The sequence below is a fragment of the Neovison vison genome, chromosome 12 (assembly GCF_020171115.1).
Source record: "Neovison vison isolate M4711 chromosome 12, ASM_NN_V1, whole genome shotgun sequence".
Taxonomy (NCBI): domain Eukaryota; kingdom Metazoa; phylum Chordata; class Mammalia; order Carnivora; family Mustelidae; genus Neogale; species Neogale vison.
The window spans coordinates 72,707,261-72,723,503 of record NC_058102.1 but is presented as its reverse complement, the minus strand read 5'-3'; the positions used below and the strand labels follow the sequence as shown (position 1 = coordinate 72,723,503).

The following is a 16,243-nucleotide window of genomic DNA, read 5'->3' as shown; positions in this document are numbered from 1 at the left end:
GGTTCTCCCTCCCTTAATTTTTTTTCCCCCCAAATAAAAATAATCAGTAGCCAGCTTGGTATCACCACTCTTTTTCTGAACTACTGGTTGTGATTTTGGCTTGTATTCTTGCTTTCACTTCACTCTCCAGCCTGCGATACATTTTCCTTGCCGTGGGCTATTACTTCCAACTGGCGTATAATATCCAACCACAGCTATTTAGGCCAGAGTTCAATACCTGACTCAAAGTAGTGAAAAGTTGTCCAGTCATGCATAAGATAGAAAGACGAGCTCCACAAAGTAGATGCCTTGCTTGATACTTTGAAATGGACAATCTGAGAAGTAGAGATGGTGGAGGGTCCTGGTGCTAGATGATTTCATTGGAGATATGAGTGATCAAGTTTACAGGCAAGGCGAGAAAGATGTAGAGGAAGGATATAGAATGGCACAGAAGGGTAGAAGGAAGTGGAGAAGATTGAGATAGAAAGATGGAATTGAGCGAGTGGACTGTCCCCAAACAAGCAGTTAGAGCTGGCCCAGCCCGAACTTGTCCTAGGACCCATAATTCTGCGTTCCCTGGATTTCAAGGCAGATGTGTCTTTTCAGCAACACACCATCTCTGCACTCCCATCCCCTGGTGCATAGAGTGCCATCTCTGGAGACAGATTCAGATTTGAGGTGATTCATTTAAATTCTAATCTCAGTTCTTTCCCCAGGAAGAAGTACAATAAAGATCGTTATTTCAGAAAATTTCATACTATTTTTCACATACTAGAATGCTCTGTGCTACCCTGACAAATAATCTTCTCAAATCACACCTGATTTACTGAAAGGTAAACACATAGCAGATATTCATAAAATAATTAGTCGAGATGAAAAACCCAAGTTTGTTTTCCTGTAGCATCCTTTAGTAAGGAGACAACCTTCTTTCTTTCATAGATGCCCAGACCAGGTCATTACTTTTATGACAACCATTATCATTTCTTTTTTGAACTAAAAAGAGCCTGCTCACTATAACCCAGCAATATGTTGCCATGGTTATCTTAAAAAAAATAATGATGGGGGAACAAAAAAACACGTTGAATCTTCTCTCACTGAAAACACATTTTATGATTCATCTAGAAGTGAAGTGTCTTCCTAAAGTAGCATTAGGGCTAGAAGATACACTTAAATACTATTGTAGCTATAAGAATTTCTCTTCATTCTGGACATTGTAGGTACCCGTATTTGACTTTCCTATGCATTGTATTAATATGTGATGAAAAGATTCATGCAGCTTTATTCTAATTTAAGACAGCAAGAGAAAATGTGAGCAGATATGTGCACGGGGTGGGGGGAGGTGACATGCACACAGGGTGAGGCGTTGGAGGATACATTGTGACCTGTGAAAGAGATACACATTAAGGGATTTAAACAGTTGAAAATTCTTTTTATGTCTACATTCAAAGGCTTGATGAACATTCTGGATGTCTAAACAAGATGATTTTTTAAAAATTGCTCTTTACTTAATTAGTGTTGGAACAAAACCCCAACTACTATGGGTCAAAGAGCAAATACCTAGATATGGAAGACTAGTCTAAATCCACTTGACTCTGATAATTTTAAAGGTCAATAGTCTTTCACTTAACAATAACTGATAATGTGTATAAATAGTGCATAGTGTAGCTCTAAGAGAAAAATGAGAATGAAGTGGCATTAAACAGTGTTATATTGTCGCTGCTTCTGAACACATTACTTATATGGTGGGCAGATTAAGTGATAAAAATAATGGTCAGAAAACAAAGCTCTTTGCCATTAGTGTGTAGTGTATAATTGCAAATGATCTGTGATAGTTGGTGGCACAAAGTTCATAGAGAGCATTCCTCTTGGAGCCAATTAACTTATTTAGTCAGGTAGCCAGGTATGATTCCCTTGACTTTGTCAATTTAGAAAGAGGACATTGGTGATCATAGCATGAATGGCTAAGGGAAATTTGCTACTACCCATAGAAAAAGAAATTATTTATTTATTTGAGAGGGAGAGCCTGAGGTGGGGGAGAGGCAGAGGTAGAGGAAGATGGACAAGCAGACTCCACGCTGAGTGAGGAGCCCGATACAGGGCTTGATCCCACGGCCCAAAGATTACTACCTGAGCCCAAGTCAGAAGTCAGATGCTTAACAGACTGAGCCCCTCATTTACCCCAAAAAAGAACTCATTTTTTAAAAAAGATTTTGTTTATTTATTTGACAGACTGAGATCACAAGTAGGCTGAGAACCAGACAGATAGAGAGAGGAAGGGAAGCAGGCTCCCTGCTGAGCAGAGAGCCTGATGCCGATGCCGATGCCAGTCTCTGTCCCAGGACCCTGGGATCATAACCTGAGCCAAAGGCAGAGGCTTTAACTTACTGAGCCACCCAGGCGCCCCAGAACTAATTTAAATCTTATATAGTAGATATATAGAATGAATATATCAACCTTCACATATCAGCAATGATAACAACACCTGTAGAAAAAAAAAAAGCTGAAGGTGAAAAGGGGAATAATCATCAGATAACTTACCTTCTTTCCATATTGTGAGACATCAACAGTGAAACCTACCCAACGTGCTCACATTTATGGACTGTAAACATTTGCAAATATGACCCCAAATTTAGTGGAATAATGTACAAATAATTCGATAGCTAATTTACATGTGGGGGATAAAGGCTTTGCATCTTTGTGAAGACATTTCCCCCTTAAATTCCGTATTAGTGATTAAACCACAAAACAAAAGGAAATAGCATTCAGAATCCCAGTGTAAATCTTCTCAGGGAAGATTCAGTTTATTTACCTCTACGTTTCCTTTACCATGGAACTAAGGGTTCACTCAGTGACACTGAGAGACCCATTTTAGCAATCTAGAAGATAGATGGTAATGTCAGGAAAGAGAGGGAGCAAGTGAAAATCACCTCAGTATTCTGTGGCTCCATGTTATCGTATCAAAGAAGACTGCATGATAACTGAGGTAGACCAGTGATTCCCAGACTTGGATAGTTATGAATCTCATCTGGAGACACTTGCTAGAAATACATGGACAAGTCCTTTCACTGGAAAGTTTGAGCCAGGCGCACCTTACTGCTATTGGGAATGATGTATAGTTATTCAAGAAAAAAATAAATGTAAGTCACAGAACACATCCTCTTGACTACTGTTTCTTATGCTAAAATGCTAAGATGAGAAGATTGCATTTAACTTTAGATAATGGGTCAGTAAGTGAATTATCATGGTACTACAAATCACAGAAGTCCAAAAAGTAAAGTACAAAATAAGTGATAAAAGTTATATTGGAAGATAACCATAAAAATTTATCAATAAACCTTAGGGGAAAGTCCAGACATCCTGCTATTGAATTAGAGATGTCAAAAATTTATTGATACAGCTGTTTCAGTTAATGGCAACTTCCACACAGAACCAATATATAAGAGTAATGAAGTGCAGGACAAGTGGAAAATGTGAAACAAAATTATCAGAGCAGGCTGTTATCGATTTACAACTATTGATCATCCTGGTTGATACCCAATGAGATTATAAGTGAAAGAATAATAACCTTATTTAGTCAAGCAAAGAGAAAGAGTAATTTATTATATAATACCAAGCCAGTATATTTTCATGGTAGAATAAACATAACACAAGAAGTGAAGAGAATAACCCAGAGTTTCAGGCCCATGGCTAGTGGTGGGACTAATCAGTGGATCAATATACTACACTTATTTAAGGGCTTACTGTGGGCTAGACACTTGTATAAAATGCAAAGAACATAAAGACAAAGAGACATGGTCCCAGATCTCAAACATCAGTTATGTGATCTCTAATACCAGTCTTCTGGTATCCCATTTAGAGCTAAGCTGACTTTTAAATGGATCATGAGTAGTAGCACAAAAATAAAGGATGCACAGTCCTTTAAGATAGATTTTTTAAAAACCTCACAGTGATATCAGTAAACTTGTTACTTTTCATATAAATCTTTATGCATTTATTGCTTTTAACAAACATTAAGGATTTAAAATTTCTAAAGCTGATTTTGGTTAATTAAGTGTAAAATTGGGGAGTATAAAATTTGATTTGGTTAAGGCTCATCTTTTATAGATATGTACCTATTTAGTAAAAAATTATTTCAAGCTGAGATATTTCTGTATTCAATATAACATTATATATATGTGTGTGTATATATATATGTGAAACATAATAGATGATTAAACAATTAAAAAAGTTATTCCTGACTTTATTCAGTCAGTTCTGTTTTGGAAACAATTAAACACTCAACTTAAGTGACTAAAAGTTACAAGGGAACTAGTGACCACTTGGGTGTCAGAATGATTTATGTGATTCTTAGTTTAGCATCATTAGCTATACTTCTGTAGACATTTCTGTAGAGTGGTATAATTTACAAATATGGTGAGGGGTTGCTCTTATGGGTAAATCCCCATTTCTCTGTGAGAATGAGATGTAAGTTGATAGAAAGCCTCATATAAATGCAGCCTTACAAAACATTTCCTTGCCAGGAATACTTTGAGGGAGGTTGGTAGAATTTTCAGAAAATATTTTCAAGATTGATTTAATAGTTATTGATTCTGTTTTGTTTAGCTTTGAAAACATTAAGAGGATTTTTCTCAATGAGGTTTTATATTTACACAGGTGTCAATTCACACTAAATGACACAGAACATGTCTGTCCATCCTTATGGAACTTATTTTGGGTAAACACTGGGACTCTATATTCAGGGGAAGACCCAGTCATATATGCCATTCAACAAGTATTACAAATTTCCCAAGAGCGAATACACAATACAATCAACTGAACGTAAAAACTACAGGGAGGGAGCACAAATTCTCTTTTTCTATCAATCACAATTCTTCAAAATCTAGCAATGCACGTGATCTTCATACGAAAATCCATTATATTTTATACTAGATGGGCACAGAACTGTAGTAGAGAGCTTGGACTGTTTAGTGTGACAGTGCAGGTAACTTTGAGTATTTTAAAATTTATTTATAAGCAAACAGAACACTAATATTCCATCCATATTTGATGCACTCTTAACACACACTTTAAAATTAGAGTAACATTTTGATTCACTTTTTACATGTGCATTAACATTAGAGCAGTACCAAGTGGATACATGTGTGACACCACTGGGCAGAAATGTCAAAAAGAAGTAAACTCTTCCACCTTGAAATAAACACTTGTTTCATATATATTTATCGAAGCAAATGAGACCACTTGCCTGTGCTCCTGAATCTTGCATAATGTGGAATTTTAGGGCTCAGGATCATAACCACATTTGTTGGTGAATTAAATCATAGAGAGCTTTAGTTGGCCTGTCGCAGAAGGACTGAACGTATTTGCTCTTTGAACTTTAGTCCGGAAAAAGCACATCATTCCTAATACCTTAGGAACTCTCTCCTGACTAGAGAGGTAAAAATGGAAACTTGAGTCTAATTTTTCAAATACCCAAACTCTTTCCATGATCTTTCTGGTTAAGGCACTGACTTCTCAAAGCTACCATAAATGACTTCTTGGTAACAGGAAACAATTTAGATGAGGAAGAGAGACTGTTGAAGCATCACTATTACTACGAATGGTAATGAACACCAAATATTCTCATCCAGTTGATAGCGGACTTGTGTGTTTTATTTTCTCACTGATTAGAAAACCTGTCCTCTTAATTCTCTTCCAATAACATCTGGGGATACCAACAAAATGGAAAACATATTTTTATAAATAAGAGAATAAACATACTGAATACTCATGGTGATTTCCATGCCTGAGAGATATTTACCAGCCTTAAAAATATGAGAAATTACAGCTGTTGACTTACCACTTAAAGTAACTTACATGTTTTAATACAGTCTGTTATTCTTAAAGGTAAAGGGTTTAATCATTAGAAAGATTATCAGTAATGAGCATATTAAGCATTAAGATCTTGGGAAACAAACAAAAAAGAAATATCAACATAGGAAATACAGTATTCATGGGTAAAGTGACATTGTAGTTAATTACAAAGTCCCCTAACACAACAAATATGCTTTACAAAAGTGTAAAAATTTAAGATGCCACGTTTTGAAGGTCAAGTTGATGATTCATTAAATAGGTTATGGCTGCATTATTTTAAATCCATGTATTGGTTTAAGACATCCCTTCACATGTCTGCCCGAACAAAAGAAGCAAAAACTCCATCTTCCCTAGCCAAGAGGCTTTCTGGAGTGTCATATTCTAAAATATTTCCTCGCTTCATCACAATAACCAGGTCTGCCGTCAGGATAGTGTGAACCCGATGCTGCAAGTGAAAAAAAAAAAAAAATACAGGTACTTGTTACAAATTTCATGAGCCAAAGCAATGGAATAGGCATGTCTCACTGATTATTTATCTTGGGGTGCTAGGAGGTACTAAAACAGAAGCACAGCCTCTCTTTCTGTCTTATTTAACATATCATTATGTACATTGGTTTAAATACTGATGAGTGTGACTGGGTCTTGGATATGTTAAATTGAGTGAAATAATAGAGGAGTTTCAGCACTTTAATGGACGTGTGAGGAGGCTAATTTTGTTTGTCAAATAATTAATTGATAAGAAGACCCATCATGGGACGCCTGGGTGGCGCAGTTGGTTGGACGACTGCCTTCGGCTCAGGGCGTGATCCTGGAGTCCCGGGATCGAGTCCCACATCGGGCTCCCAGCTCCATGGGGAGTCTGCTTCGCTCTCTGACCTTCTCCTCGCTCATGCTCTCTCTCACTGTCTGTCTCTCTCAAATAAATAAATAAAATCTTTAAAAAAAAAAAAAAAAAAAGGAAGACCCATCATGATACAGTTATGTTACAGTTTAACCTAGACTAAAATTATCTCTTGGGTAGAATCAACTAATTCGTGGTCCAACGCACAACCTGAAGAGCCTTGGACGGTGGTTCAATTCTGCAAACACACTTTGGGGAAGGCCATTCAGGCGTGCAGTGTTAGAATGACTTATCCAGGACGTTAGACACGCCAGCTCGCAGTCTTTGGAGAGCATTGCCACACACTTGTGCTCACTTTCCACCTGGTACCCTTTGGAGAGAAGCTTTGGGATTGGTAATTAATAATAAAAAAAAGCTACCACCTATTGACCATATATTATACATTAGGTTTTCCATGCACGTGCTTGCTCATCGTTAAACATTCCTCAAATGTGAGTGTTTCTCTGCTTTAAGCGCAAGACCATAGTGGCTCACAGAGGAAAAGCAAAAACAGGAGATCGCATAGGTAATAAGTAGCAGAACCAACATAAAATCAGGCTTATTAACTTCAAAACGAGATATTTCCGCCTGCCATCAGATTCCTTTGTAGGGAGTGTCTGCTGCTTTCAAGGGTGGCTCACCTCCCGTTATTAGCGTTAAGGTTAAGAGCACAGGCTTTAGGGGACACTGGGCGGGTATTCTGCTTGACGGGTATTCTCCCCGCCTGTGTGGTTGTGCAATCCTGATCAGCAAACTCAACTTTGTATGCCTCAAGTTCCACATCTATAAAATGATGATATGAATATAGTACCTGCCTCTCAGGATGGGGGTGGGGGTCAGATGAGGTGATCCACGTAAAAAGAACTCAGCACCTTGTCTGACTCATACAAGCACATACTAAATGTCAGCTACTCTTATTTTTTATTTTTAAAATTTACAAGGGAAAAATCTGTGTCATGGGTCGTTTTACTTCTCTTGGTAAGATAGGTGCTGTGCAATAGAAATGTAATGTGAATCACCAATGTGAGACACGGGTAATTTTAAATTTCTTAAATCCACAGCTTCAAGGCACAAATAAACAGGTGAAATCTAGGCTAAGTTATATTAAATCCAGTTGATTTTTTTTTTTTTAACATAAGCTCCATGCTCAATGTGGGGCTTGAATTCATGACCCTGAGATGAAGTCATATGCTCTACGACTGAGCCAGCTAGATACCCCATGAAATCCATTTTGATAATATATTTTAACCCAATATACTTGAGTATTTGAATATATGACCAATACAAAAATCAGTAATGGTATCTCTTAAATTTTTCTATTAGTACCAGATCTTCGAAATCCAGTGTGTATTTCATACTTACATGTCTTAATTTGGACTACCTTCATTTTAAGTGCTCAGTAGCCACATTTGGTTCTGGGCGACCATATTGGACCTGGACTATGCAGGTCAAAATCTCAGCATGCTGATGGAAGTGCCAAGCCCCAAAATATCATCTGTTAATTTGATACAGTTTTCTGAAGTCCTTTCTCCTAATAACTGAGAGTCCAATCTAAAGCCATCCCTAGCCTATCACCTGCCCTGGGCCACGTGATGGGGTAGTCTCAATGCTTATGCTTTCAGAAAAGCAAACAGTCACAGCTGGGACAACTACAGGAGAAAAGTAAGACATACATGGAGGATAATAAAGATGCCAGCCCAGAACATGTACCACTATTTCCAACATCCTTAGATGAACCTATCATCCACTGAATATTGGTAATGAATGATATATATTTATGAATTGCCAAATTTGCAGGATAATGTTTATCTTTGAGAGAAGACCAGAGTCACTTGTATACCCATGCATTTAGAAAAAAAAATAAACTTAAGGTTAATAAACTGTTTAATATCTGTTGTATATTTTCCCTCCAAAAAAGATTAATTCTTCAATAACCATATCATGATGCTAAAAAAAGAATCTGGCCTCTAAATCCCTAAATAGAATGTTATAAACATTGCCTTATTATACTAAAATAATGTTTATTTAAGAAATAAAAATAAAGGGGCGCCTGGGTGGCTCAGTCATTAAGCATCGACCTTGGGCTTGGGTCACCATCCCAGGCTCCTGGGATCGAGCCCTGCATCAGGCTCCCTGCTTGGCAGGTAGTCTGCTTTTCCCTCTCCCACTCCCCTGCCTGTGCTCCCTCTTTCTGTTGTGTCTCTCTCTGTCAAATAAATAAATAAAATCTAAAAAAAAAAAAAAAAAAAGAAAGAAAGAAAGAAAGAAAAGAAAAGAAAAAGAAAAATATGGAAAAATCTTGGCTAATAGAAAGGAATATATGTGGTGCTTATTCCATTAATCCACATTATTTTTTTGCTTGAGAAAGTGTAGTGTCAATTATAAGGGCACTGATGCAATTTTCAAAATACTCTAGAGAAATTAATCTAATCAATTGTAAGTAGAAAAAAATCACTTTCATAAATAAATGCCATGCACTGTTTTGGTGCACTAAGACATCCTTTAAGAAGCCAGAGAAAGTTATCTTTTCAAGTTCTTTCACAATTTTCAGTTGTAGTTAACAAAATTAACAAAATAGTTTTTAGCAGGGAAGAAAGAACAGTTACTGTTTAACAGAGCTGAGAATCCTTCTACAAGGTCTCTACCACAGGCTGCTGGTGCTCCCTCTCTGTTAAGAGCCTTGTAATTCATCCTACCCACAGCTTTCTGTTTTCCCATGGGGAAGTATCCTAGTGGTCACCCCCATATCAATGGTCTTGAAATGAATAATGAGTGGAAGATACAGAGGTCTAGGAAGAGTGTCCAGTGAATGGTGGACAAGAAAGAGAACATAATTTTTTGGTTAAAAATACAAATTATGCTCAAGCAATCTTCCAGGTATAAACTAAATGGGGCCACTCAACAATACCATGCTTCATGCAGAAGATAGAAAACTAGTCTTTTGAGTAGAGAGAAAATTAGTCTTTTCAGTAGACGAAGGTCTGCTTCTCTCCCACTTTACCTGTTCGTTCTCCTCCCCTCCCCCAAATATCTCCCTACCTTTTCCAGTGAGAAAATTCTTGAAAATATTAGAGAACTGTTGTTTCAAGTTAACCAATTCTCTCACCCATTAAATCATTCACAGTCTAGGATGAATGACTTAATCTGGTAACTCCTCCAGAGCAGTTTTTTGGAAAGTGGGAGAAAAGTGGCTTAAGGTGGGCCCTGATGGGAATCATTTCCTGCCACTTTAAAAAAGTTGCACTTCCAAGGGTGCTCTTTCTCCATGCATCATTCACAAAAATGAAAGCATAAGGCAGCACTCCATGCATAGGTTCCAGTATTCAACAGTTAAACCTAAATAATTCTGTAAATTGAAAAAATGCAATTTTCAGGACAGGTAAAGAACAGGTACAGTATTTTTAAGGACACATACAACATATCCCCCCCAAAAGAGTGAAATTGGTTTACTTAAGGTCCTCTGTCTTAACAGAGATAAATCTGGTTCTTGGGTTTCGGTAAATCCTCTCTCGCCTATACATGTAAGAAAAGTATGCATGCGTCTCATTCCATATTGGACGTAACTGAAGCAGCTGGTTGAGCTGATTTATGTGAGAATACCATGTATGTCGCTCCCTCACCCCACCACCCCCTTTAGTCATTGCATTAGCTCTGCCTGGCTGAGAGGGTTCCCTTAAGATAACTACCAGAGAATGGGACAGTTGGCAGAGTAGCTGATGACGGTCTACTTGTTGGTCATCACCAAAGTGGAAAAGAGGCCATTCTTGTGGGCGAGCAAATTTGGAACAGTATCACACTCCACTAAGATACCCTCAGAGAAGACTAAAACAAGACCTGAATCCAAAATAGAAGAGACACGGTGCTGGAGAGAAAAGAGAAATGGAAAGACAAGAATCAGCAAGAGGGAAAATGTCCAGGTGACTCATTTAAAAAAGTTCTTGTTAAACATTAAGCCTGAATGTAAACAAGAATCCTTCCATCTGCAAAGAGAAGAAACCACGGCCTACTGTAATTAAGGGATTACAAATACAAAGGTTTGGGCAATTCTTCAGTTGGATTGGTGCTCAGAGAATGTATCTGCCTCAGCTGTGATGTCATTTTTTTTAAACATTTACGTGAATAGGAACAGAAATTGAGTGTAAGTGGTAGCAGAGCTGGTAGTCATGTTGAAGAATTTTGCTTCTGAAACAGCTCATCAGATGATTATATTATTGAAAAGAGAATTATCCCATATGAACTACCAACTAAATCTGGTAGGGAAAAAAAAGCCCACAGACATTCCTGCTGGAATCCTTCGATTTAGGATATCCTATCAATGTAAATCAGGGAAGCTAGGTAGAACAGCTTGGGGAAAAAAAACAGTATAAAGTCTTTTGGAGTATAGCTGTTTTTGTAGCTATTATTTCATTTTTTTCTTTTGCACAGATGCAGAAGCATTGGCAGAGAGATACATAATCCAACATATGTATACTTGAATTGCCCCAGAATAAAGATTATTGAATCTTAGAACAAAAACCAAAGAGGAGGAAATCAGCCCTGTGTCCAATACTTACAGCTATTGTAACAACGGTGCGGTCTGCAAAAGCTGTCATTACCACTTTCTGCAAAATGTTTTCCTGCCAAAATAAATAAATAAAGTCTGAATTTTCTCTGGACTCCTTTTTCTCACCATACTATTTTGTCCCTGAGAGCAAAGACTGCACCCCTGCCTCCTCCCACTCCCCACCCAGGTCCCATCCCTTCTGAGAACTCCTAGCTCCTGTCTTCTCTGGAAGGTGCCACATGGAGCAGTCCCCACAGCAAGCTTCTGCTGGGCTCGATATGAGTCTTCAAAAGGCAAATAAAACTTAGTGATCAATCTATCTATGACTGATAGATTTGTTACCAGGGAACTGAAAGGGGAAAATGAAATTAAATGTCATGGAAATGCTCACTTAAAGTATGCCACAAACAGTATGTATTCAAAACTAATAAAACTCTAAAATGGCGTTAACTTCGGGTCAGAAAAGGGAAGAAATAAAACACATGCCCTAAATTTGGATTTTGACTCATAAAAGAACCATCCGGGCAAAAACCATTTTTATCTCATTCACAAACTGTTGTTATCGTTATATTTTGAAAGATGTTCTGGATAAAGACTCATGCTCTCTCTCTCTCTCAGAAGAAAACTTGATTCCCAAGTCTTAATGTAAAGACTTCCTTCCTGTGAAGTGGTTTATTGCCAATTAATTCATTCTTCCCCCTTTCTCATCTCCACTGAGACTGTATTATAATAACCCGCAATATTGTAAATCCTTAGCAATTAATACTAATTCTGATGTAGTTATTCTTTTTTAGTGAATTGGCTTAATTAGAAATTATTTTATTACTTTAAATTCCATGAACTTTGAGAAGGATATATAACATTGTATAACTGATTAGTCTTAGTAGAAAGAAATTATGTAAAATTAGCATCTCCATAAATAATTGGGCTGTTAATAATCCTGAAACTTTCACTTTTTTGGATTTTTTTTTACCCAATCTAGAGTGTGCAGCAAGAGAAATCATGTTTGTGGATGTTTCTATTTTTGTCCTTTCTGATGCCAAACTTTTAATATCAAGTTAACTTGTGTAAGAACACCATTAATTGCTAGTGCATACAGTTTGTGGTTTAATGTGACATTTTCTCCACTCAGTCACAGCCTTCTAGATAGATCCTTCTTGGCGTATTTAACAGTTTTAAATAATTCTTTCAAAGACAAAGTTCTGGCTTGTTACCATGAACACTGAGAAGATCATTATTAGTTCTAATGAAGCCTTCTTCAACTTGCTTAAGAAAATAATGTTTGATTTTTGTTAGCAATTTCTATTAAATGAAGATCTTGCATACATCATTTTATCACTTCCATGGCGTAAGACTTGAATGCTTGAATACAATATAGTACTCAAGTCAACTGAGCACTGGAATTTTACTGCCTTAAGAATTTATCAAAAAGTGATAGCCAATTTATTTCATTTTACTGGCAGTAGACTGTCATGTCTCCTTTACTATAATTCTCAATGTGCTATCATCAGTTAATTAAAGAGATGAATGAGAAGACACTGAAAACAATAGCACTAGGGACTTCGAACTCAATCAGGAAAAAGTGAGTTGTCATTTTCATGTGCATTTCCCCAGCTCTTCAATGCACTCACCGTGGCCATGTCAATGGAAGCCGTAGCTTCATCCATGATGAGAATGCTGCTCTTGCGGACAAAGGCCCGAGCAAGGCAGAACAGCTGTCTCTGTCCAACGCTGAAGTTCTCCCCACCTTCGGTGACAACTGCATCTACATCAGAGAGAGAAGCGAGCATTTCACTAAAATGTTGTTAACATTTTCCTTGAGCAGAGTAGGGAAAAATAGGAATGTCCTACAAGAGAACGGGGGATCTTAGTGTACTGTTGCGAAGATTTCATACTGGAAAGGTGAAAAGAATTTTTACTTCAGGAAAATGAAGATGAACCTGGGCCATCCTAATTTTGGCAAAAGGTGGTGAATATCTTTATATCCTTATAGCAGGATATAAAATACTGGTAAGTATTTTGAAGAATGGAAGACCTGAGAGCTTTTTAATTATTTAATATAATTTTCTAAGGACACTACTTAATATAATTATCTGAGACCCAGAGAAATGAAGTGGCTTGGCCATGATCACACAGGTAATTTACAGTAGAACTCAATAAGAAACAGAACACTCTTGAGGTGCCTGGGTGGCTCAGTGGGTTAAGCCTCTGCCTTATGAATGCCATTTTTATGAATTAAAGATTACATGGTGCTTGGGTCATGATCTCAGAGTCCTGGGATCAAGCCCCACATCGGGTTCTCTGCTCAGCAGGGAGCCTGCTTCCTCATCTCTCTCTGTGTCTGCCTCTTTGCTTACTTGTTGATCTCTCTCTCTCTCTCTCTCTCTCTGTGTGTGTGTCAAATAAATAAATAAAATATTTTAAAAAGAGAGAAAGAAGAAGAAAAAAAAAGAAACAACATTCTTGACCCCAGTGTCCATTTCTTTTTTCATTATACCATCCCACTGGACTGTCAGTTCCATATGGTTAAGGACTGGGTTTGTTTTTGTTTGTCATTGTATCCTCAGCACTTGGTATCTGACACAGCAGCTGAATAAAACATTATTGGATGGATAAATGAATGTTAGATCCTCACTATCATTTTCTTTTTCTTTTTTGGTTTCCGTCCACATTTTGTAAGCTGTCTTATTGTCAGTTTAAGATAAATTCTGTTTTCAAAATACCTCTTTAACACTTCTAGTAGAGTCATAAATCTCTATTTTATATTTTCTCATTGCATCAAATTCTTGGAATTTTTCATCCTTGGGTGTTATGCCTTTGTTCTCTAAATTTTTAAGTTTACATAATAAATAAGGAGGGTGCGAGAGATGATAGATGTTCTTCACCAGAACTGGTATGAACCAGATCTTTATCAAACAATTGATGTAATCTTTGTGAAAACAGCGAACATAAACATTCAATTACATAGTGTAAATACAATCCTCTATTGTTTACGCTACACCGTAACGCTTGAACTCTGTGCCCATGATTCAAAATAGGTGCATACATCTTTCATGTGAGTGAAGAAGACTACAGAGTCATGATTGCCTATATTCCTAACTACTAAAGGTGTGTCTAAATACCACCGGAGAAGGGTCTATATGCATTATCAACTTCTCAAGTAGACTTGCTTGGCTCACCATGCAATACATCAAAATTACAAAGGGAAAGTTCATTCAGATCCCTGGAATTGCTCCCACAACCTAACACTATGAAGTTGTTAAAACTATCTTTAAAGAAATGCTATCTGAATTTCTGTTTGTGGGATGCCTTTCCCTTGGGACTTAATTAAAATCATAAAAAGTATTGTTTTTGTGTAGGTCCTCCTTCCCAAATAAACACGGTGTATTTTGTGGGCTGATTTTTTTTTCAGATGCCAGAACAAAACAAGATTGCAACTACATGTTATATATTAAATCAAAATTTCAACCAACTCTTACTTTCTGACTGCTTTCTTAAATAAGTTTAGATTCAAGGAAGCAAAAGTCCCAAATTACATATAGTCACCATTTTTATGAATTAAAGATTACATGGTGCAGTTTCTGGTTTTGTTTTGTTTTTAAGATTTTATTTGTTTATTTGAGACAGAGTGAGAGCGAGTGAGGGAGAGAGGGAGAGAGCACAAGCATGGGAGCCCAAGCAGAGAGAGAGGGAGAAGCAGGGTCCTCACTGAGCAGGGAGCCCAAAACAGGGCTTGATCCCAGGACCCTGGGATCATGATCTGAGATGAAGCAGATGCTTAACCGACTGAGACACCCAGGTGCCCGTCTGGTGTTTTGTTAATTATATTCTTTCCTTATTGTTGTTTTATTCTATCATCAGTTATTTGCCAGAAATTGTCTACCTCTTGGACTAAATTTGGATCACTGATTGTCTGAGTACATGTTTTATCCCTTACATGGGTGGCTTGAACCAACACTGCAGCAAAGTATAGAAAATAATGTCTTCACAAAATTATGCCACATGAATATAAACAATAGTCCCTCCTGGCAACAAAGAAAATGGCTGCCAATGTGGAGAAACTGCCTGCTCCTTCATGGTACGGAGTACTCTGAACCTAGTAGCCTCTTCGATCCTCTACCCCATTTACTGTGGGTCAGGGGTCATGTCAATCACATGAGAATGACCACAGGGAAATATTCTGATTCAAATATCCTATATATATCACTGGGGCGTCTAGGTGGCTCAGTCCACTAAGTGTCCCATTCTTGATTTTGGTTCAGATCATGATCTCAGGGCTATTGGCTGAGCCTGCTTGAGATTCTCTGTCTCCCCCTGTCCTTCCTCCTCCATTCTTGCTCTTTCACCCTCTCTCCAAAAAAGTAAAATAAAACAAAACAAGTTAAAATGACCTGTACCACTAAAGTGAAAAGACTGAAGAGTTAAAGGTATTAACTGGAATACTCTGGAGTGTTCAGATAGAAGAGAATTTGTTATAGGTTTCATCCTCTGGCATCCTATGAAAAAATATTAGATTTTGAAGTGTCCTAATGAGTGTTGGAGATTATTTTAAATATAAGGGTACTTAACATGAATTATGTGATTCTAGCATAAATTATAGAGATATGTAAAATTAATTGCATATGTAAAAATAAATGTATTTTCTAGAAAATATACCTAGACCTCCTGGTAGGGATTTGACCATATTCTTCAGCTGAGCAATTTCTAGAGCTTCCCAGAGTCTGTCGTCTGTGCATTTACACTCTGGATCTAAATTAAATCTGCAGGGGAAAAAATAAGTTATTCAGTGAATAAATAAAAATAAAAGCATTTTTACATATGTTTGCTTATTGCTACTCTTTCCTTAAAATATAAGTCTCATTTGTTTTGGTTATTGCTATATCCCTAGTACCTAGACCAGTGCTCAGGATAGAGCAGGCATTCAATTCATGTTGGTTGAATAAATGAATGATGAACATGATGTTATGAAAAATGTTTTCTGAAAATACAGT

At 37.2% G+C, this 16,243-nt stretch overlaps 1 protein-coding gene across 5 annotated transcripts in view; it reads right to left on the bottom strand.

Moving 5' to 3' along the window:
* Positions 1 to 3,553: 3,553 nt before the first annotated feature.
* Positions 3,554 to 16,243, bottom strand: part of ABCC9 (ATP binding cassette subfamily C member 9) — a 138,107-nt gene continuing 125,417 nt past the window's right edge. For all 5 annotated transcript variants that reach the window (XM_044227600.1, XM_044227602.1, XM_044227599.1 and 2 more), the window contains exons 37-40: positions 15,909 to 16,012; positions 12,884 to 13,017; positions 11,263 to 11,325; positions 3,554 to 6,274 (exon numbers count right to left, since the gene is read on the bottom strand). In XM_044227600.1, the coding sequence (XP_044083535.1) occupies positions 6,137 to 6,274; positions 11,263 to 11,325; positions 12,884 to 13,017; positions 15,909 to 16,012 (439 nt within the window). In that variant the 3' untranslated portion in view covers positions 3,554 to 6,136. The remainder of the gene's footprint in view (positions 6,275 to 11,262; positions 11,326 to 12,883; positions 13,018 to 15,908; positions 16,013 to 16,243) is intronic.